Source organism: Penicillium nucicola (assembly GCF_028828085.1).
Source record: "Penicillium nucicola strain IBT 29836 chromosome Unknown utg000006l, whole genome shotgun sequence".
In the NCBI taxonomy this organism is placed as follows: Eukaryota; Fungi; Ascomycota; class Eurotiomycetes; order Eurotiales; family Aspergillaceae; genus Penicillium; species Penicillium nucicola.
In genome coordinates, this window is record NW_026643130.1 from 540,277 (window position 1) to 560,201 (window position 19,925).

The 19,925-nt window shown below is 51.2% G+C and overlaps 8 protein-coding genes across 8 annotated transcripts; 5 read left to right on the forward strand and 3 right to left on the reverse strand.

The window, feature by feature from the left end:
• Window positions 1–256: 256 nt before the first annotated feature.
• N7511_006209 (DUF4604 domain-containing protein) lies at window positions 257–783 on the forward strand (the record flags this gene model as incomplete). Its single annotated transcript, XM_057128586.1, has 2 exons — window positions 257–284; window positions 332–783. 2 exons carry the CDS (start codon window positions 257–259, stop codon window positions 781–783), a joined length of 480 nt encoding a protein of 159 aa, XP_056983142.1.
• A 367-nt stretch (window positions 784–1,150) lies between these two features.
• N7511_006210 (GTPase RIA1) lies at window positions 1,151–4,716 on the forward strand (the record flags this gene model as incomplete). The annotated part of the gene is made up of 6 exons (XM_057128587.1): window positions 1,151–1,213; window positions 1,268–1,288; window positions 1,370–2,310; window positions 2,365–3,894; window positions 3,950–4,263; window positions 4,337–4,716. 6 exons carry the CDS (start codon window positions 1,151–1,153, stop codon window positions 4,714–4,716), a joined length of 3,249 nt encoding a protein of 1,082 aa, XP_056983143.1.
• A 697-nt stretch (window positions 4,717–5,413) lies between these two features.
• Window positions 5,414–6,124, reverse strand: N7511_006211 (exosome non-catalytic core subunit CSL4; the record flags this gene model as incomplete). The annotated part of the gene is made up of 1 exon (XM_057128588.1): window positions 5,414–6,124. One exon carries the CDS (start codon window positions 6,122–6,124, stop codon window positions 5,414–5,416), a length of 711 nt encoding a protein of 236 aa, XP_056983144.1.
• Window positions 6,125–6,594: 470 nt separating this feature from the next.
• vac8 (protein anchor VAC8) lies at window positions 6,595–8,661 on the reverse strand (the record flags this gene model as incomplete). Its single annotated transcript, XM_057128589.1, has 6 exons — window positions 6,595–6,926; window positions 6,984–7,733; window positions 7,783–8,028; window positions 8,082–8,195; window positions 8,246–8,366; window positions 8,488–8,661. 6 exons carry the CDS (start codon window positions 8,659–8,661, stop codon window positions 6,595–6,597), a joined length of 1,737 nt encoding a protein of 578 aa, XP_056983145.1.
• Window positions 8,662–9,829: 1,168 nt separating this feature from the next.
• On the forward strand, window positions 9,830–11,784 carry N7511_006213 (FHA domain protein; the record flags this gene model as incomplete). The annotated part of the gene is made up of 3 exons (XM_057128590.1): window positions 9,830–10,788; window positions 10,838–10,934; window positions 10,987–11,784. The coding sequence occupies 3 exons, from the start codon at window positions 9,830–9,832 to the stop codon at window positions 11,782–11,784; spliced, it is 1,854 nt and encodes a 617-aa protein (XP_056983146.1).
• Window positions 11,785–12,515: 731 nt separating this feature from the next.
• Window positions 12,516–13,722, reverse strand: N7511_006214 (uncharacterized protein; the record flags this gene model as incomplete). The annotated part of the gene is made up of 3 exons (XM_057128591.1): window positions 12,516–13,271; window positions 13,321–13,538; window positions 13,614–13,722. 3 exons carry the CDS (start codon window positions 13,720–13,722, stop codon window positions 12,516–12,518), a joined length of 1,083 nt encoding a protein of 360 aa, XP_056983147.1.
• A 1,566-nt stretch (window positions 13,723–15,288) lies between these two features.
• Window positions 15,289–17,696, forward strand: N7511_006215 (beta-glucosidase D; the record flags this gene model as incomplete). The annotated part of the gene is made up of 2 exons (XM_057128592.1): window positions 15,289–15,732; window positions 15,789–17,696. The coding sequence occupies 2 exons, from the start codon at window positions 15,289–15,291 to the stop codon at window positions 17,694–17,696; spliced, it is 2,352 nt and encodes a 783-aa protein (XP_056983148.1).
• A 711-nt stretch (window positions 17,697–18,407) lies between these two features.
• On the forward strand, window positions 18,408–19,836 carry N7511_006216 (bestrophin family protein; the record flags this gene model as incomplete). The annotated part of the gene is made up of 4 exons (XM_057128593.1): window positions 18,408–18,532; window positions 18,582–18,723; window positions 18,792–19,351; window positions 19,434–19,836. 4 exons carry the CDS (start codon window positions 18,408–18,410, stop codon window positions 19,834–19,836), a joined length of 1,230 nt encoding a protein of 409 aa, XP_056983149.1.
• Between the last annotated feature and the right edge of the window lie 89 nt (window positions 19,837–19,925).

The following is a 19,925-nucleotide window of genomic DNA, read 5'->3' on the forward strand; positions in this document are numbered from 1 at the left end:
AAGAGGTTGGTTGGTGAGGACTTGACGCGGAGCAGGCTCCTTGGGACTTTTCGATGCGTCCCATTTAGGTTTAGCGCCTGGAGCTGTTCACGATGTTCGCAACTTCCGCGACTTGTCTCTTCGTTGTGAGATCTGGATCTTCGATATCTTCTTGTCGGGATGTGTGTTTGCTAATGATTTACTGAATTGGTTAAGGGAAGCACAAGGCTTCAGAAGATAGCTTCGTCCAGAGCTGCAACATTGACTACGTCCCATTATGCCCCCCAACCCCAAGTTTGAATATGGTATGTCGCTCGAATGCTCTGGCAGGCTTTTCTCATGTCAAATCTAGATGCGAAGCAGCCCGCATTCCTCCAAAAGCTTCGAGGCCAGTATGGCAGCAACACCGGTCGCTTAGAACGGCCGGCCGTACGCGCGACCCGACTCAAGGTCAACAAGGACGACGATGACGACGAGCCTACCTACGTCGACGAGGAGAGCAACGAAGTGATTTCCAAGGAGGACTACAAGACTTTGGTGCGCGAAAGCGGCCAAACAGAAGAGGACAATGATACCCCAATGGACAAACTCGCAGGCGAAACAGACAAACCAGAATCTACTAGCAAACAGAGCAATCTGACCGAGGTTGGAGGACAGAGGAAACGAAAGCAGGCTAAGGTTGTGGGCGAAGAAAAGACTGAAAGCGAAGACAAAAGGCTCGAGACTGAAGAAGCCCAACCTAAGGCGCCTACCAAGAAGGCAAAAAAGCCCAAGAAAATCAAGCTCTCCTTCGACGACGAGTGAACTGCCAACAGAAAATACATACGGGAGCTTTCTATTAGCAGACTGAAGGCCGCCGACGCATGGTGGACTCAGCGCATGTCTTTGAAGACTCATAATGAGTCAATGCAACGCCGGTTCTACAGCGTCATAGGTCACCAAATCGCTTGTCAGAGCGATCACATAGAGTAAGAGCGAGAATAGTAGAGCTAATGTAAATTCAAAATTATCCCTCAATATCCAAGTCTGTCGCCTTGTAAAACACAATTGTGGCCTGGTCCATCGCATACTCCATTTATCAGCAACTTTTTTTTCTTCGGATCCAGTCGCCCTCCCGGTACTCTTCCTCTTCAAACATTCAGCACTTGGACAGACGACAGACTCAGCCAAGATGCCTGTTGTTAATGTCGACCAGCTAGTCCGCCTGCAGCGGAAGCCCGAGGACATAAGAAATGTGCGTGCCCCTCCATCCCACTCTGATGTCAGGCTTTATACTAACTCCAACCAGATTTGCATTTTGGCCCACGTCGTAAGTGAAGGCGTTCAAATACCAAAATTCATGTCCGAGTGTGTTTTGGAAATACTAACAATCCTTTTTCTTGTCTTTTAGGATCATGGAAAGACGTCGTTGACAGATAGTCTTATAGCCACCAATGGCATCATTTCACCCAAGCTAGCGGGCAAGATCCGCTACCTGGACTCTCGTCCAGATGAGCAGCTGCGAGGCATCACAATGGAGTCTTCAGCGATTTCATTGTTCTTCTCAATGCTCCGCCGCCCAGCGCCAGACGCAGCCCCAGTGCCTAAAGAATATCTGATCAACTTGATCGATTCACCAGGACATATCGATTTCAGCAGTGAAGTATCCACGGCATCTCGTCTTTGTGACGGCGCTGTTGTTCTCGTTGATGCAGTCGAGGGTGTGTGCAGTCAGACTGTGACTGTGTTGCGCCAGACTTGGGTTGAGCAGCTGAAGCCAATCCTGGTTATCAACAAAATGGATCGTCTGATCACAGAATTGAAGATGAGCCCTGCAGAGGCATTCTCCCACCTCAGTCGACTGCTTGAGCAGGTCAATGCCGTTATTGGTAGCTTCTACCAAGGCGAGCGTATGGAAGACGATTTACAGTGGCGTGAGCGCATGGAAGATCGCATCAATAGCTCTGCCACACGCGATCAAGACCGCAGAAAGCAATCTGCGGATGAAGATGCTGCTCAAAGCATTACGGAGGCGACCGAATTTGAGGAGCGCGACGATGAGGATCTATATTTTGCTCCCGAGAAGAACAACGTTATCTTTGGTAGTGCCGTTGATGGCTGGGCTTTCACCATTAGGCAATTTGCTGCCATCTATGAGAAGAAGCTTGGTATCAAGCGAACTGTTTTGGAAAAGGTTCTCTGGGGCGAGTATTACTTGGATCCCAAAACTAAGCGTGTTTTGGGTCAAAAGCACTTGAAGGGTCGAGCATTAAAGCCCATGTTTGTTCAGTTGGTGCTTGATAGTATCTGGGCAGCATACGCAGCCACCACAGGCGGAGACAAGGGCAAAGGGTAAGCCATTAACCTGGTAATCTACTCATTCTATTCATACTCATCGTTGAACAGAGACCCAGTCCTTCTGGAAAAGATCACCAAATCTTTGAACGTCAACATCCCGCCATATATTTTGCGTTCTCGTGACCCCAAGAATATCATGACCACACTGTTCTCCCAGTGGTTGCCTCTATCCACTGCTTTGCTTGTGTCTGTTATTGAATACCTCCCAAGTCCTCCAGCCGCACAGGCTGCCCGACTGCCAGAAATGATCAAAACATCACCTGGCTCAGAGTTCATCAGCGATGATATCAAGAAAGCCATGATTGATTTCAAGACAGGCCCGGAGGAGCCTGTCGTAGCCTACGTCAGCAAAATGGTCGCAATCCCCGAGAGTGAGCTTGTGTCAAGCAAGAAGCGATCCGGCGGCACTATGACTGCAGACGAAGCCATTGAAATTGCCCGTCGCAAGCGCGAGGAGATTGCAAAGATGCAGGCTGAGGCTAAGCAGAACCAAATCGATGAATTTGAGCGCATGAATACAGTCTTCCAGAATACTACTTTGATCACCGAGACCACTGATGAGCCTGCGGAATCAGAGGAGAAGGAAGATCCAGATCATCTTATTGGATTCGCTCGTCTCTACTCAGGAACCATCTCGGTTGGCGACGAAATCTACGTTCTGCCTCCCAAGTTCTCGCCAGCCCACCCGCATGCAAGCCCCGAGCCCAAGAAGGTGACTGTCACTGATCTGTACCTGCTCATGGGTCGAGCCCTCGAGCCCCTGCAGTCTGTGCCAGCTGGTGTCGTCTTCGGTATCGGTGGTCTTGCCGGCTATGTGCTGAAGACTGGCACGCTATGCAGCCGCCTGGATGGAAGCATCAACCTGGCTGGAGTGTCGCTCAACACCCCGCCCATTGTTCGCGTTGCACTGGAGCCCGTCAATCCAGCTGATCTGGGTAAGATGGTTACTGGTCTGCGTCTGCTTGAACAGAGTGATCCTTGTGCCCTGTACGAACAGCTCCCTAGTGGTGAACACGTTATTTTGACTGCAGGCGAACTGCACCTGGAGCGTTGCGTGACAGATCTCCGAGAGCGGTTCGCCCGCTGTGAAATTCAAACTGGCGAGGCTATCGTCCCTTACCGAGAGACTATTGTCCATGGCCCTGAAATGGCCGCACCTAAGAACCCCGAGCTTGGCCGCGGAGGTGTTTTGTCAGTCTCTGCTTCCAAGCAGATGACGCTCCGCCTGCGCGTGGTTCCTTTGCCAGAAGCCGTCACAGAATACTTGACCAAGCACATTGGAACCGTCAAGCAACTCCAGCTGGAGAAGCGTTCTGAAGCTGAAGGTAAGACCGATACCGAGGCTGCAGCTGAAGCGCAAGAGTCAGCTGTCGTTGACGGTACTGGCGAGTCTCCCGAGGGCACTATCCTCTCCAAGCAAATGTTCCGCGAGGGACTGGAGAAGGTATTCAACGACGAAGTCACAGAAGACAAAGAGCTATGGAAGAATGTCGTCGACCGAATCACAGCATTTGGACCTCGCCGAGTCGGCCCTAACATCCTAGTTGACGCAACCACAGTCAACACCTGTGAGAAATTGTAAGTGCACCAAGAGAACATCAACAATTGACCCAACATTAACAAAGCACCCCAGCCTGGTCGATGACCCCAAGCAACAGATTGCCGGCGACAACCAACAAGCTCTCCTAGTCCGCGACTTCAACGACAAGATCGCCTACGCCTTCCAACTGGCAACCGGCCAAGGTCCCCTATGCCAGGAACCAATGCAAGGCGCCGCCGTCTTCCTAGAGGACCTATCCATCCAAACAAACACCAACGACGAACTAGACATGGGCCGTCTAACCGGCGAAGCAATTCGACTCGTCCGCGAAGGCATCTCCGCCGGATTCCTAGACTGGAGTCCACGCATCATGCTGGCAATGTACAGCTGTGAGATCCAAGCAACCAGTAAGCCAATCTCCCACTTCCCGTTCCACAATCCCCAGCAAAAGCTAACGCACACACTCTTTTTCCTCCACAGCCGAAGTCCTAGGCCGCGTCTATGGCGTAATTACCCGCCGCAGAGGCCGAATCCAGTCCGAGATAATGAAAGAAGGAACACCCTTCTTCACGATCCTGGCGCTCCTCCCTGTCGCGGAATCCTTTGGGTTCGCGGAAGAAATCCGCAAACGGACTTCCGGTGCTGCGCAGCCGCAGCTTATCTTTGCTGGCTTTGAAGCGCTTGATGAGGATCCCTTCTGGGTTCCTGCTACTGAGGAGGAACTTGAGGATCTGGGTGAACTTGCGGATAAGGAGAATGTTGCTAAGAGGTATATGGATGCTGTGAGGAGTCGAAAGGGTCTTGTTGTGCAGGGCAGAAAGCTCATTGATGCCGAGAAGCAGAAGACTCTGAAAAAATAGGTTGAGAATAGGTGTTGATAGATGGGTTTAAAAATGGATATTTGGCATTATATTGTACATGGTATCTTTTTGTTGCTTTTTACTGGACGAGGAGAGTGTATGCTGGCTTGGTATGGTTGAGATTGGTATTTGATATCTAGTGCCCCAGTTGATCTGTATTTATGCGAAGAAAGCATAATTGCCTGCCAGACTTGATTACTGTTGGAAGACCGAGGAGAGAGAATGTTGGCAGAAACTGTTTGCATGGTATTCTGAAATCATGATTCCGCGGGGTATCTTCATTTTAAAAATCGTTATGGATATCAGAATCCTGTACAAGTGGAGGAGTCCCAGATAGACCAAGGAACGCTTGACCTGGCTGGACATGTGGACGTTGTTGGGTTTAGGTCGAATGCCGTGCCCGAGAGCACTCGGCAATAGAACAGTCCTTAAAAACTCGGAGATCAAGCTCACAGAGACGTCTCCCGAAGTGGAGTTTTGTCAATGTCCATTGGTTCTGGTGCACATGAGGGGGTGAATGCTCTCATGAGTGAATCGCACTGCCCAGAGCATCAGGACAGGCCAGGACATAGCCTGCTTTATTGCAGTGGGAACGAAGGATTTTCCTCGACAGCCAATCGCAGACAGAAAATGGCAACCCAAGCCAAAGCCGTCACAACCGAGATCTGAATTGGGATGCGTATTCAAAGTCAAATCCTCAGAAGGGCCGAGCAACCTTCCTCAACTCTCCGGTTCCATTGACCGGATCCCTCATCTCCTTCCAGCTGACAGGGAACATCATGTTGCCCGCTTCACTGCGTGCCATGACGACACCAAGATCGTTGCGCGCAGTAGTGAGGTAGAAGAAAGTCTGATCGCCGAGCGAGATAACCGAGCCCCGAACAATATCTCCAACACGGAACATCTCATCCATGACGACGCGATCCTTCTCGACAGCGCGCACGTCCTCCTTCCGGATCAATGCCTGGAAGCGCAATTCATCGGTGTTGCTGTGGTTTTCTGGGTTTGCAGCGTGAGTGAGAATTGCGGCGACGTTGTCGTTGTCGGAGGGTGTGCGGGTTGGGTCTTGAGTTGTGTCTTCTGTGACGACTAGAATTGAGACTGTTGCTTGGCGCTTTTGGACGCGGGTTACTCGTGCCAGGACGATGGAGTCGACTGCGGGGAGGGTGTTGTAGCGGTGTTTCGTGCCTGCTGGTGCAGGGGAGGATGTACTACTTGTTGGTAGAGTTCGGGAGACTCTGAGGGTTGGTTTTGTCTGGGTCTTTGGCTGGGCTGGGTCTGCGACTACCGGTCCGGCGATGGAGGCGTAGATGAATGATTGTTGGATGTGTGTGCCTGGTCCGGCTGAGTATGTAGAAATTGGACCGAGGCGTTGCCCGGGGACAGCGACAGGCGGGAGAGAAGCCATTGTTGAGGTGTATGAGATGTTGAGGGGAGGTCTGGAGTTGGAGAGAGGATCGGTGATTTTTTTGGGAGAGCTCCCACTCGGCCCGGGAGTAGGTTTGTCCGCAACTATCAATAACCCACTTGACTCCAATACTTGGACTACAATGTAAGATGATCCCTTCTCGCAGGCAATTAATTTATAGAGCCCATATCTAGCATGAATACACAGTGTAGGCGGAACAGGAACGACAGCGGCACCGGCCCAGAAATACGATGGACATGTAAGGAACCAAAAATAAAAAAAAGAGTCCGCACTCCAAATGCCCGCTGAGAAAGAGTAACCCGAGTCAAATGAGTTCGATGACCTTGAAACACCCAGTGGCGGGGAAAGAAAGAGGCCAAGTTAAAGATTGGCGAAAGAGAAAGGACCGGAGAAGATGGCGCGCAAAGGGAGAATAGACAAATGACCAATAAACAAGAAAAACAGAGCGGTTAAGCTTCCACCAGGGTCTGCTTAGGACCCGCTCCTAACAGCTCGAGGCAGCGACGGGCGAGAGTGATCACTTCGCCTTCACCATCATCCACTTCGTCCTCGTCGGACTCAATGTTCTTGTCTGAGATCAACTTGACCATCTGGACGATGTCTTCAGATCGTGAGATGTGTCCGATGAGTCTGTCATCTTCGGACTCGAGGAGTTGAAGAAGGGTCCAGATGGCAATGTGTTGGAATGTTGGATCGCCACTGGCAAGGAAACGGTAGAGGTAGCCGTGGATGCCACCGTTGGAATCGGCCCAATCACGAACGAACATGGTATAATCGCCGACTATTATATTCATTAGCAACGTTATGAGAGTTATGAGAGAAAGTATAAGAAACGTACCCTTGGAGGAAAGGTTGCCCAGAGCAGCAGCACTGTTGCCCTGGACCTCAATACTCTCAGAATTAGTCAGAGGAATGAGGACGTCAAAGACGCCGAGGTTGAGCAAGTGTGGCTTGAGTTCCTCGCTGAGGGCCAGCACGGCAATCGCGGCAGTCATCTCAGACTGTACGGTGAGAGGAACTCGAAGGACCAAGTCCTTGCACTTCTGCACAGCTCCGGCTTGCAGAACAAGCTCTTTGTTGCGATCGGAGCTAGCAGCAAGGTTACGAAGGGTAGAGATAGCATGGCATTGAATCTCTTCGTTGTCAGTTGAACCGAGCAGATCAACCAACGGCTTCAAGAAGCCTGCTTCGATGATTGGTGATTCGTTGAGCGGATGAATAGAGATATTGCGAATACAGGCGACGGCGGAGAGGATGAGAGGAAGATAGGAGGATTGGAGGAGTCGCAACAGGGGAGATAGACCCTTTGCGCGGACAATCTCAAGCTGGTACTTTTCGTCGGAGGCGAGGTTGCGGAGCGCGAGCGCCGCCTGGCATTGCACCTTTGGGGTCGAGGAATCCATGAGATGCACCAATGACTGTACCAAGCGCGACTCGGTCTGAGCTAGGCGTTTGCGGTTGGTCGAGTCAACAGCAATGTTGCTGAGAGCCGTGGTGCAATAGTATTGAACGTCAACATCGGGGGAGGATAGCAGATGGACGAGCACAGGAATGGCGCCCGCATTGACGAGCTGCTGACGGTTGTCATCTGGTCATGTTAGATACTCGGACTATATTGTGAGACCGCAGTCACGTACCAGAATGGGTCATATTTAGTAATGCGCCCGTCGCATTACGCTGTACACGCATGTCCCTGGATTTGGCCAGGCGGATCAGAGGGCCTAGAGCGCCGGAGCGAGCGATCTTGGCCTTGTTCTCTTCATGTGTTGCAAGATTGGTGATACATCCGACGGCATTGCATTGCACCTCGACGTTGGGCGACATCATCTGTCGAATCAGGGGAGCCAGCCCCCCGAGGGTGACAATCAAGACTTTGTTCTCCGCTGTACCTAGTCAGCAATTGAAGGCGAGCCTGAAAGCACGATAGGGCGCTCACCATTCACGGCGAGATTACCCAGCGCTGCGCTGGCCGCTCGTTGTACTTCGATGTCGGAGCTCTGAAGAAGGAATAGAATCGGCTCGAGGGTGTCGCTGTCGACCTCGCGCACATCTAAAGACTGTCAGGTATTGAACCGTCGCCCTTCGCATCAAGGTACGTACCTCGTTCGGTAATCTCGGCAAAGGTCAGACTGGCGCTGCGTTGCAAGTCAACATTCTCGGAATAAACCAGCGTGCTCAATGCCCGTAGTGGCTCGCCGTCGAAGAAGTCCGTTTCTGCGCGCTGTATGTCAAAGTCAGTGACGTGCCCGTGGCCAGGGCAAGGGCAAGGACTCGGTCGCCATCACAGGCCAACCTGCCTTGGGCCGAGTCCAAAGAGAGGGAGGAAGAGAGATCCCACGTACATTCTCCAAGTAGCCGAGCAAGTCTGAGACCGCCTCTCGCTCATTATCGGCCAAGGTCGTCTCGTAAATGCCATCTCGCGACCGACCACTGATCGGACCCAGGCAGGCTGTGATATGACACCATCGGTCTACGGCCGACAGGCACGATAGACAAGCGGTTGCGATTCCACTCATGCCTAACAGGCCCACATCAGGGCCGAAACTGTAGACTTGAGGGCAAGAACGGAGGAATCTGGGAATAGACGGTGAGTCGAAAAGCCGAAGCTTTTTAGTTTAGGAGCACAAGGGCGCAACCGAGAAGAACGTGTGAGAGGGTGAAGTAGAGAGAGAGAGAGATAGGGAGGGGAGAGGTTTAGCTCCGCCGAGGGAAGGCTGGTAGCAACCTCTGCAGTTTTGGCAGGGCAGTGTGTCAATTCCAATTCCGATCCGACTCTGATCTTTGAAGGCAGAAGTTTGCATGCAAGTGCAATTCAAGTCCAATTACATCCAGTCCAGTGAGCTTAAGCTCCGACAGCTGTTGCTGACCAATGATGTGTTTACGTCAACACCTGCTTCTCTTCCTACATCACTCTATGCTGAGCCTTCACTGTTCCGCTGTTCTGTATTCTGCTATTCCTCTTTGGATCCAGGCTATTATTACCTCCCAAATTCCTCAGGGTCTGTGCCCCTCAGTGGTGATAGAAAAAAATAGTCCAAGTGACTTGAGGAGATCACCAGACTGTGGCGATCTCCCAAGGGGGTCAACTGCCTTTGCACATGAGAGACTTGCCTGAGATCCAAGTGACTCCTCAGCAGACTCCTGCAGACTTCTTACAGACTCTCCTGCAGAGTCTCTGGCTGACTCTCTTGCAGACAGTCCCTCCCAGCACCGGTAGATGTCTCTTCCAGCACCCTTCCCTTCTATAAGCCCAACTCTATAGCCAATCCCCTGTGGTCGGCTAATCCTCCTCAGGTGGCGTAGGGCAGTTCTTCCCCCGCAAAAGGGAAAAAAAAGGCAAATGCAGACAAAGAAGAGCCAGTTGGACGTAAGAAAAATCGAAGTAAAACCGGTGTAAAGATGAAGAATGCGATCAGCCAACTCCACTGAGGAGACCCAGCACGGCTTGGTAACATCATATCACCAACTGAACCAGACTTTTTTGGGAATTCTCTTCTTTTCTTCCTTTTCTCTTCTCTTCTGATTTAAACTACCCTTCGTGATTCGACTTCCCCCTCTTCATCATATGATGTGTGTCTCTTTGCACATATAATCTCTCGTGACGTTCGAGTGTCTTGGATCGTGAAATCGTGAATCGTTCTTGGCCAGGATTTAGACTATTTCCCGCCTTCGATCTCTCACACCATGTCGGTCACCGCCTTCACTTGCCTCCCCGACCCTCGCCCCAGTCGTCTGCGTCGCATCGGTCAACTGCGAAACTACACACAAAATCGCAGTTTGAGCAGCCGAGTCCCCTGGCGTTCGTCGACTTCCGGGCCCAACTCGCCGAACCCGGTGGAGAACGTAAATGAGAGCTCCACTCCGTGCCCAGATACCGATCACCCAGCCCTCTCGCGTTACATATCGGCACCCTCTGAGAGTTCGGCCTTTGGCGACCTCACCAGTCGCGTCTCCTCTGCCGACTCTGCGCTGTCGACTCCAATCATCGAAGACTCGCCGACAACAGCCCATGCCATGGCTCGGCTGAGGAGCGCTTCAGCCGCACAGCAACCGCCACCGCGCACACAAGATCGACAAAACTCTGAATCTAGTGTCTCCCCTGAGCCGAATTCTCTGCCAACCGATGAGATCGCGCCAACCAGTGCCCCTGATGATTCAATTACGTCTCCGAAACCAGACAAGAAGGCGACCATTCGCTTCTTCCCGTATCAGGATGCCCAAGCGAGTACCACCGCCAGACCCTCTCTCCCCTTTGTCCCGATCACGCGCACTCTCCCATCGGAAAGCTGTGTGATTCGAGTGGGCCGATACTCGGAACGCGATGGTGTTCCCGTTCCTAACCCCACCGAACCCTCGGATGCCCCCGTAGGCTTCAAGTCCAAGGTCGTGAGTCGGAAACATTGTGAATTCTTGTATGTCAATGGCCAGTGGCATCTCAAGGATGTGGGGAGCTCGTCGGGCACATTTTTAAACCATATGCGCCTGAGTCAGCCCAACATGGTCTCTCGTCTGTATTCAATCAAAGACGGAGATATCGTGCAACTGGGGATTGATTTCCGCGGTGGGGAGGAGATGATCTTCCGATGTGTTCGCATTCGCATCGAATGTAATCGATCGTGGCAACAGCAGCCCAATGAGTTCAAGTATGTTGCATCTCCTGACTGAGTATCATCGTGCTAACCCGAACTGCAGCAAAAATACGGAAAGCCTTATCAAAAACTTGGGTAAGGGCGAGACAGCCGATTATTCTGGATGTCGTGAATGCTCTATTTGCCTGGGCTCTGTTTTGGTTTGTTTTTGTCTTCTCTACGTTATCTTTCTCGCCACTGACCTTTGACCAGCGCCCCTACCAATGTCTGTTCATGGCAGCCTGCGCACACGTCTGGCATTACAAATGTATCAGCCGACTTCTCCACTCACCCGACTATCCCATGTTTCAATGCCCCAATTGTCGTGCATTTACCGATCTCAGTGCCGAGGTAGACGACTCCAACGACGTTGAAGAAAGGCGCGAGAAGGAATCCATAGCCTCGGCACCTCCAGCAGAAGCAGCATCAGCGGAAGAACCACCAGTTGGTCCCACTGAGCATATTCAACCAGAAGCACCATCCGAAACCCCAAACATCGGACCAACGAACGACCCGGAACCAGTCCAGGAGCAACTGGGAGATGTCACCGAAGAAGAGAGCTTAGCGGGCGACATTCCAGAATCCGGCCTACCGAATGGCTCTGAACAACCTAGCCTACCACATCAGTCTGAACAAGCCGGTCTATCAAATCGCGCCGGAGATCCTAGCTTCTCAAATGGAACGGGGGGTATGTTCATCCATAATGACGGACTGGGAAGTTTCATCGAAGAAGATAGCCTATCAAGCGGCTTGGAGCACCTTCTTATCCAAGACTATCTGCGAATCGACAATACTTCGCCGGCTCTAGGATCCAGCACCGATCTCGCCCGCAGCGCCACAATCAGCATCCCGGGCTGGCAACCCAGTCAACCCCTCAGCATACCGCAGGGCAGACAAGCTCAATTACGGTCAGACACCCCAGGGCGCTCGGAGACCTCAGACGATAACCCCCTGACACCACGCAACGACTCCGGTCCCCTCGCCTTCGACGGAAGAGCAGGGATGCCTTAGGTGTCATCTGTCACACTTCTCCTTTTACTTCTACACCGCACTGTTCTGGAACAAGTGACCTGGTCAACATCAGTATATACCTATATATTTTGGCATTCTGTGGTTTTTTTGCGCCCATTCATGTTATGCTTTGATGACTTTCTTTTCTTCCCCTTCCTGTTCATGGTGCTGCGTGGTCCGGCTTCCTACATCTACCATTTCCCTATTTTGCATCGCTCTTGTATTTTCTTCCGACTCCCACCCTCGTCTTGCTTCATCGGCTGGTCATATCAGCTGGTGGTTTCCTGTCTGTCGACATCCGGTTCATAATTTCTTTCTTCCCATCTTGTCTATACCCATGCAGCAGTGTGGACTGTTGTTCCTGGAGCGTAGGAATCTGATATTTATTACTTTTGGATATATTCCGCACGTAAGTTGTTATGAATAGTAAGTAGATGGATTCCCTGCAGCAATGTTCTGTAGGATTTGATAATGAATACTATCAGCTCTTGCCTGATATATTTCGCCAGAAATAGTTCCACTAGATCTGTCCTGTTTCCTGCTATCGTTCTCCGCAGGCAGATCAGTATAAAAGCCGCCAAAATCTAGGATACTAATTTAAAAATAGAAATAAGCATCCGCACAACCCTGGGTCCAGGATGAGCTAGTTCAAACTGCCGATATAAACCAGCACCAAGTCTCGCAAAGATTAAATTGATACAAATTGCCGCTTCCATGTTAACGTTAATAGGTTATAACCCACCCATCTCCAATCCCCATCTAGCCCTATACTCCAGCAATCGCGCAGAAACCCTCACTCCATTCCACAACTCCCCATCTCCATAGCCACTCAACACCGGCATCCCCACCTGCTCCAACGCAAAAGACGCAGCCACAGATCCATAACAAGCCGCCTGAACAACATCACCCCCGGTGCGAATCCACCCAACAGAATAGCCCCCCAAAAAAGCATTCCCAGCTCCAGTCGGATCAACAACTCTACAAGCCTGCCCTTCCCCCGTGGCAGCACCATAAAACGGAGGAATCCACCTCGGAGCAAGAACCCGCGATTGAACAAGACACCCATTCTCCCCGGCCCTAATAACCACCACACCCCTTCCATCCGGCCCAACACCACTCTCTAGAACCTTCATACCTAATCGCTCAATCTCACGTTTATCAGGGAAAGCAGAAGACCCTGGGAACAACCGCGCGAGCTCGATATGATTCGGACTGAATACATCCACTAGTCTCGCGGCTTCTAGACAGGGTTGAAGATTCCCCGGGTTGCAAGCCAGCGGTGCCGGCTCCCAGACTATGAGTGGTCGATCTTTGATACCGAATTGTTTTCGGGTCGTGAGGATGCATGATGTGTAGTTCTTTATATCTTCCGGTGTGGCGAGGAAGTGATAGATTTTAGACGAGAGTATGACTGGGCTTGAGTTTCCGATTTCGTTTTCTTGGGCGAGGATTGGAGTTGTGTATTTGAATGTCTTGGCTGGATGGACCTTATACGTCAGTTGCTCATATCACCGAATAAGCTATGTTTAACGGCACGTCCGTCAGGTCGCGGTTCTTACGTCCGAATGTATCATCTTCATATTCCAGTAATCCCCGAGTCGAAGGCTGATCCACTGCTCTATTGACGACCAATTGTGTATCCCAGCTCCGTAGGAGTTCTGTGATGTGTTCTGGGAAGTCATATCCAATATTGACCGGCCAGACGATTGAGCAGCTCTGGGGCGAGGGGAGGAATAATCGGGCACCCAGGGTTGCTGGAATCAGCATATTAGATATATGGATTCATACGGGGATATCTAAGATAGGGATAGGCAAGGCCAAGCACGAACCATAAGCTCCAGATCCTCCTAGTACATTTTTTAATGGCTTGCGGTTAGGAAACCGGATTTCATCGAGGACCATCAAGCCAAAGCTTGTAAAGAAGATATTGTCGGTCATTTTTGAATTGTTCTGTGCAATGCTGCCTATCGCATGTAGGAATGCGTCCAGCTCGTCTGGCAGTTGAGTAGAGTGAACCGAGGCGGGGCAGATTGCGGATTTTGCTCTGCGGCTCCGGGCCCAGGCGAATCAAATCACTGTGCCTGTTTGTTCATCGGCTTATTTTTGGAATTAGACAATGCATCGTATAGGAGCTGCATTTATGAGTCTAGTATAGAGCGTGATCGGATTGAGAATAGGACTTTTGGCTCATGTGCATACTGACTGGTATTGTTTATAAACGCGTGCACTGTTGAGCAGGCATAACAAATTAAATAATTTTACATAATTAGGATTAACGTAACTTAACCCATATTCTTCATCTCTGTAGCAACTCACTTGGGAATTGTGTCCAGTCTGCAATTGACATCCCACTATTTTCTTATCAGATACTCCCCTGGATGTCTCGCCCATGACGGGTCAGCACAGGAATACCCTCCAATCGGCGCATCGACTTCACACACTCCGCTTAATAACCAGCTTCAGAAGTTGATACCCCTGGAGGTGGAGTCGGAAATGGACTTCCCGACCGGCATTGGGGTCTACGTTGGAGCCTATATTGAGGTGACGACTACTTTGTTTGAGGCTAGTGTCGATAAGGTTATTCTCCTTTGGCAAATGGCATCGAGGGTGGAGTCCTGGTGGAGGATTGGAGGGAAGCGGCGTTTCTGTGGCTTGGTGGCGGTGTTCTGAGACATGATGAAGCATTCTGAGGATCAAATGGGGAGGATTTGGGTTGGAAGGATTAGCTATAGGAGCCCCAATTGCCAATTGTGCAAGAGTGTGTACAGTATGTATTAACCTGTGTAATTGAAGTCAACGCAAGGCTCTTTACTTTAGTATTTCACGACCTGTCAAGTAATCAGTGAGAAGTCTTCATGTACTTGTCTCAAAGCTACAAACAATATGCCTAGACAATCCTCAGGAACTCCCTGAATCTGCAGAAACCAAATCTCGAAACCCCGAGTGCCGCTCGTCCCGGACCACACATCCCATCGTGAGATCATCGTTTCAATGCCTTCCGAAGCAGGGATCGGCGTAGACTCTTGCCGTGTTCGGCATCCCGGGCCTACCTTATTTCCCGGCTTTTCCGGCCTCAGCATAGGAAATCCTTTTCCTGCAGTTTCAACGCGTAACTGATCGTCGTCCACGTAAGAGCTCCATAGCACTAGCAGGTCAAACATAGGGCCTAGTTGTGGATTCTGTAAGCCCTGTTTTCTCAGCCTTAGCCTTGGATTCTATAGATCGAAGTACGCGTTGCCTACTCCCTGACCGGGACTATGTAAACCCTGCGAGACCCTGAGGGTTTGGATATAGCCACTCTTTTCTGTATCCACTCTTTTCAACTCAGCAGATCTAGCAGAAGTATACTCATCTCACAGAGATGAAGTTCCAATCTTTGTCGTGCCTGTTGGCATTGTCGAGCTTTGTGGCTGCCTCGACCTCCACCGCCGGTCTCCTTTCGAACGATAAAGGTATGAAAACAAGGGTTGTAAAGCATAATTTGACTAAACAAATGTTGACATAATGGCAGTCTCCCTCGGTGACTGGCAAGCGGCCTACGACAAGGCCACCAAATTCGTCTCCAAGCTCAACACAACCCAGAAGCTGGAGCTCATCACCGGTAGCAGCGTCAACACCACCGATGGCGACTCTTTCACGGCCTTGGAATTCCTTGATGGATCCATGGGCATGCAGGACTACTTCTATGTCTCAGCGTTCAGTCAGACATCCGCTCTGGGTATGACTTGGGACAAGGACGCCATGTACTCTCAGGCTCAGGCTGTCGCGACTGAGGCGTACCTCAAGGGTATTCAGGTGATTGCTGGGCCTACCTCTCAGCCCTTGGGCAGGACTCCATGGGGCGGTCGTTTGGTGGAGACCTTTGGTTCGGATCCCTATCTGAATGGTATTGCGACTGGATTGAGTACCAAGGCTTACTCTGACACCGGTGTCATTGCTGGTGCTAAGGTAAGACTCGGTTGACACATTCTTATATCTGGAGCTTTTAGCTAACGCACAACTAGCACTTCATTCTTAATGAGCAAGAGACCAACCGAACCAGCTCTGGCGGCGCTGGAGGCGGTGGAGGAGGAGGAGGTGGTGGTGGTGGCATGGGAAGCCCTCCTGGCTCTTCTTCGTCCTCCAACTCTTCCAGCACGGGTAGTATGAGCTCTGCAGCAGCTCCATCCTCGTCTTCCTCGAGCTCACTTGGTGGTATGGGTGGAAGCAACGGTGGGAGCAGCCAGTCCTCCTCTTCTTCTAGTGCTCCTTACTCCTCAAATGTTGACTCGAAGACTCTCCACGAGACTTATCTGTGGTCCTTCTATGATGCAGTGCATTCTGGACTTGGTGGTATGATGTGTGCCATGACCAAAGTCAACAAGACTTACTCATGCGAGTCATCACCTCTTCTCCTGGACATTCTCAAGACCGAGATGGGCTACCCCGGTCTGGTCTGGCCCGATACCAACGGCCAACAGGATGCTCTGGCCAGTGCCACCAACGGCCTGGACTATGGTTCTTCTAGCTTGTGGAGCACCTCCACCATGGAAGGCTATCTCAAGAGCCACAACCTCACCGAAGCCCGCCTGAACGACATGGCTGTCCGCAACCTAATGGGTTACTACAAGGTCAACCTGGATAACGGCACCCAACCTTCGTATGTCGACACAGGCGCCTACGTTGATGTCCGCGGCAACCACGCCAAGCTGATTCGTTCCAACGGCGCCAAGTCCATGGTCCTCCTCAAGAACGAGAACAACACGCTACCTCTGAGCAAGCCTCACAAGATGGCCATCTTTGGATCTAATGCTCGGGCTGCCATCGCTGGCCCAAACATGGAATTCAGCGTTCAAGGCTCTGGTCCCACCTACGATGGTCATCTGGCTACCGATTCTGGCTCTGGACAGGCCTCTCTCCCCTACCTTATAACCCCCGAGATGGCTTTGACCATGAAGGCAAGCCAGGATGGTACCATGCTGCGCTGGGTTGCGAATGACACTTACTCTGCCTCCAGCAGCTCTGGCCTGGTTGTGAAGGGATCGGACACAACCTCCCTCTCACCTTCGATTGAAAACTACGCCCAAGACATGGATGTCTGCCTTGTGTTCATCAATGCCCTTGCTGGCGAGGGTGCTGACCGCACTGAGCTGTACAATTCCGACCAAGACGCCCTGATCAACTCGGTCGCTGACAACTGTGACAACACCGTGGTCGTGATCAACACCGTCGGTGCCAGACTCGTCGACAACTGGATTGAGCATGACAACGTCACCGCCGTTCTCTACGGCAGTCTCCTCGGCCAGGAGTCCGGAAACTCGATCGTGGATGTCCTCTACGGCAATGTCAACCCCAGCGGACGCCTTATTTACACCATCGCCAAGAACGAGTCCGACTACAACGTCGATATTTGCTACACCGCACAGTGCAACTTTACCGAGGGCAATTTCATCGACTACCGCTATTTCGACGCCTACAATGTCACACCTCGCTACGAGTTCGGTTACGGCCTGTCCTACACTCAATTCTCCTACTCGAATCTGAAGATCGACGGTCCCTCTGCTCTGTCTCTGTACCCCACCGGCAAACTTGCTGTTGGCGGCTACGAGGACCTCTGGGATAACGTAGCCAAGGCCAGCGTAACTGTTCGCAACACCGGCTCAGTTGACGGCGCCGAGGTGCCCCAGCTCTACATCTCTTACCCCAAGTCTGCGCGCCAGCCTCTGCGCCAGCTTCGTGGCTTTGAGAAAGTTGAGATCAAGAAGGGTGGACAGTCTGATGTGAGTTTCCAGATCCGTCGTCGTGATATCTCCTACTGGGATGTCAAGGCTCAGAAGTGGGCTGTTGCCCCTGGCACCTACCACGTATATGTTGGAGCTAGTTCGAGGGATCTGAGACAGCGTGGCAGTTTCACCGTTCAGACTAAGGCTTAGTGCGAGAAGCTGGGTGATTTTGTTTTGTTGTTGTGATAGAGATTTATAGACTATTCTAATCTAGAAGATTAATTGAAACTTTCTACTGCTTTATCAACCAGAGGCCTGTACTGTAATCTTTAGGATATTACGTCGACAGTTTTTACCTTTTTCATCCTTTTCATTGCTATCCATATCGGGCTTGGGGCGTTTTCTCTTGCTCTATGTAATGTTATATAGTAGCTTGAGTACGTCGTAAGTGAGCTTTTTGGACTAGACCTGGATATCTTTACAAGCTACTAAAGAGTAATGTTACTTTACTAAGTCAGTGATTAATGTTACTATAAGATAGATACCATTCAGTCCCAGCATCTTCATAAAATCTCCCTTTCCAACGCCATGCTCCAACGTTATCATGTCTGCGATCAGACCACTGGTGTTGACATGCATGGCTTCGTCATGCCCAGACCGCCAGAGCCGCCCAGACAAGATCGACAAAATCCCCACTCTTCAAAAGACTCAACTTCTGCTCATATCAACCTCTGAATCATTCGAATTGTTTGAATCATGTTAATATAAGCACATTGATCAAGATTCACGACAAGAAAGGGGCTGCCACAAGATAGGGGCTTCGAGCGCCACACCAACAAATACTCCGTAGGGACATCCCTATCACAGCTGCAAGGCCGCACCCGCAGATCAGCCTGGTTCCGATCGAGCTTTGCATACAAGATGAGGCTGAACTTCAGCGAGCCACCAACTCCGACGCTGAGTCGTCAAAACACCACCGTCTTCGGCCACCACCAACGCCGCGGCACCCATCCTCACCGACTGTCCTCGCGCGCAAAGCCAAGACGGTACGATAACTTGACACCCCGTACAATCGCATTTTCTGATGTTTCCCAGATGGCCACTTGTATTCAGATTCATTAAAGGAGCAATCCACGGGGCGATCCTGTTCCCCGTATCTCTACATGCATTATTTACTGCCTTGATCGTGTACCTTGACACCTACGTCTTCGACACAGTCGGTCTACCCAGCACGATCGTAAGTATAGCTCTCTCTCAAAACAAGCCACGCCAACCAGAAACCGCAAAACTAAAGTACCCCTCCAGATCCCATCCCTGTCAATAGTCGTAGGTCTAATGCTCGTCTTCCGCAACCAAACATCCTACAATCGCTTCTGGGACGGCCGTAACGGAATGAGCACACTAAACACCTGCGTGCGAAATCTAGTCCGCACAATCGCAACAAACAGCCACAACTCCAAGCGCGGACCCCCAACAGCCTCAGAGCGCGAAGATATCGAGCGCACCATCCGCATCCTCATGGCCATCCCCTACGCCGTGAAGAACCACCTGCGAGCGGAGTGGGGTGCCGCGTGGGTGTTTGGGAGTTCCATCGCCGATGATCTGAATCACCATGGCGGGGGGACGCTTTATAACCCTGAATACGCGAACCTGTTACCAGCTGGACTGGAGGGCCACGAGGATGAGGGTCTGGGTCTGCCGTTTCAGTTGACTTTCTTCATTGATGGGTTTATCAAACGGGGCGAGGAGCGTGGTTGGTTCCCGGCTCCTGGGGCTAGTCAGATGCAGGCGCAGCTGAATACTTTGACTGAGGCTTATGGGCGGATGGAGACTATTAAGTTGACGCCCATTCCGGTGGCGCATTTGTAGGTGCTCCCTTGCTCTGGACTGGGCACTGTGGAATGTTGGTTGAGTGGGATGTGTGGCTAATGTGTGAGGTCTTTCTAGGATTCATCAGAAGCAGGTGCTTGCCTTGTTTGGCTGTGTTTTGCCGTTTGCTATGGTGGACGAGATGGGATGGTGGGCCATTCCGATTGTCAGTCTGGTTATTTTCACGCTTTATGGTATTGAGGGGATTGGTTCGCAGTTGGAGGATCCCTTTGGCTATGACCGGAACGATATCAAGATGGATGCCCTTGCTGGCGACTCCAAGACTGAGATTGATGTTGTGTTGTCCGAGTGGCGGACTCATGCAAAGGCTATGGATGCTTTAAGACATCAACCTGCTGGTGCTTACCATGGTGATCTGTGTTTGACGCCGAACCGGAGTGATGGTTCTAATGGGGACGGGGATGACAAGTACATGCCACCAGACTTGTTTTTAAGGCTGAGGCCTAGTACTGGAAGATGAGACTGGAAGGTGAGACTGAGATCTGGCATTGGTTTCGGAAGATGAAGAGATGACTTGTTTCATAATATGCTCTCGTTGATAGATACGTA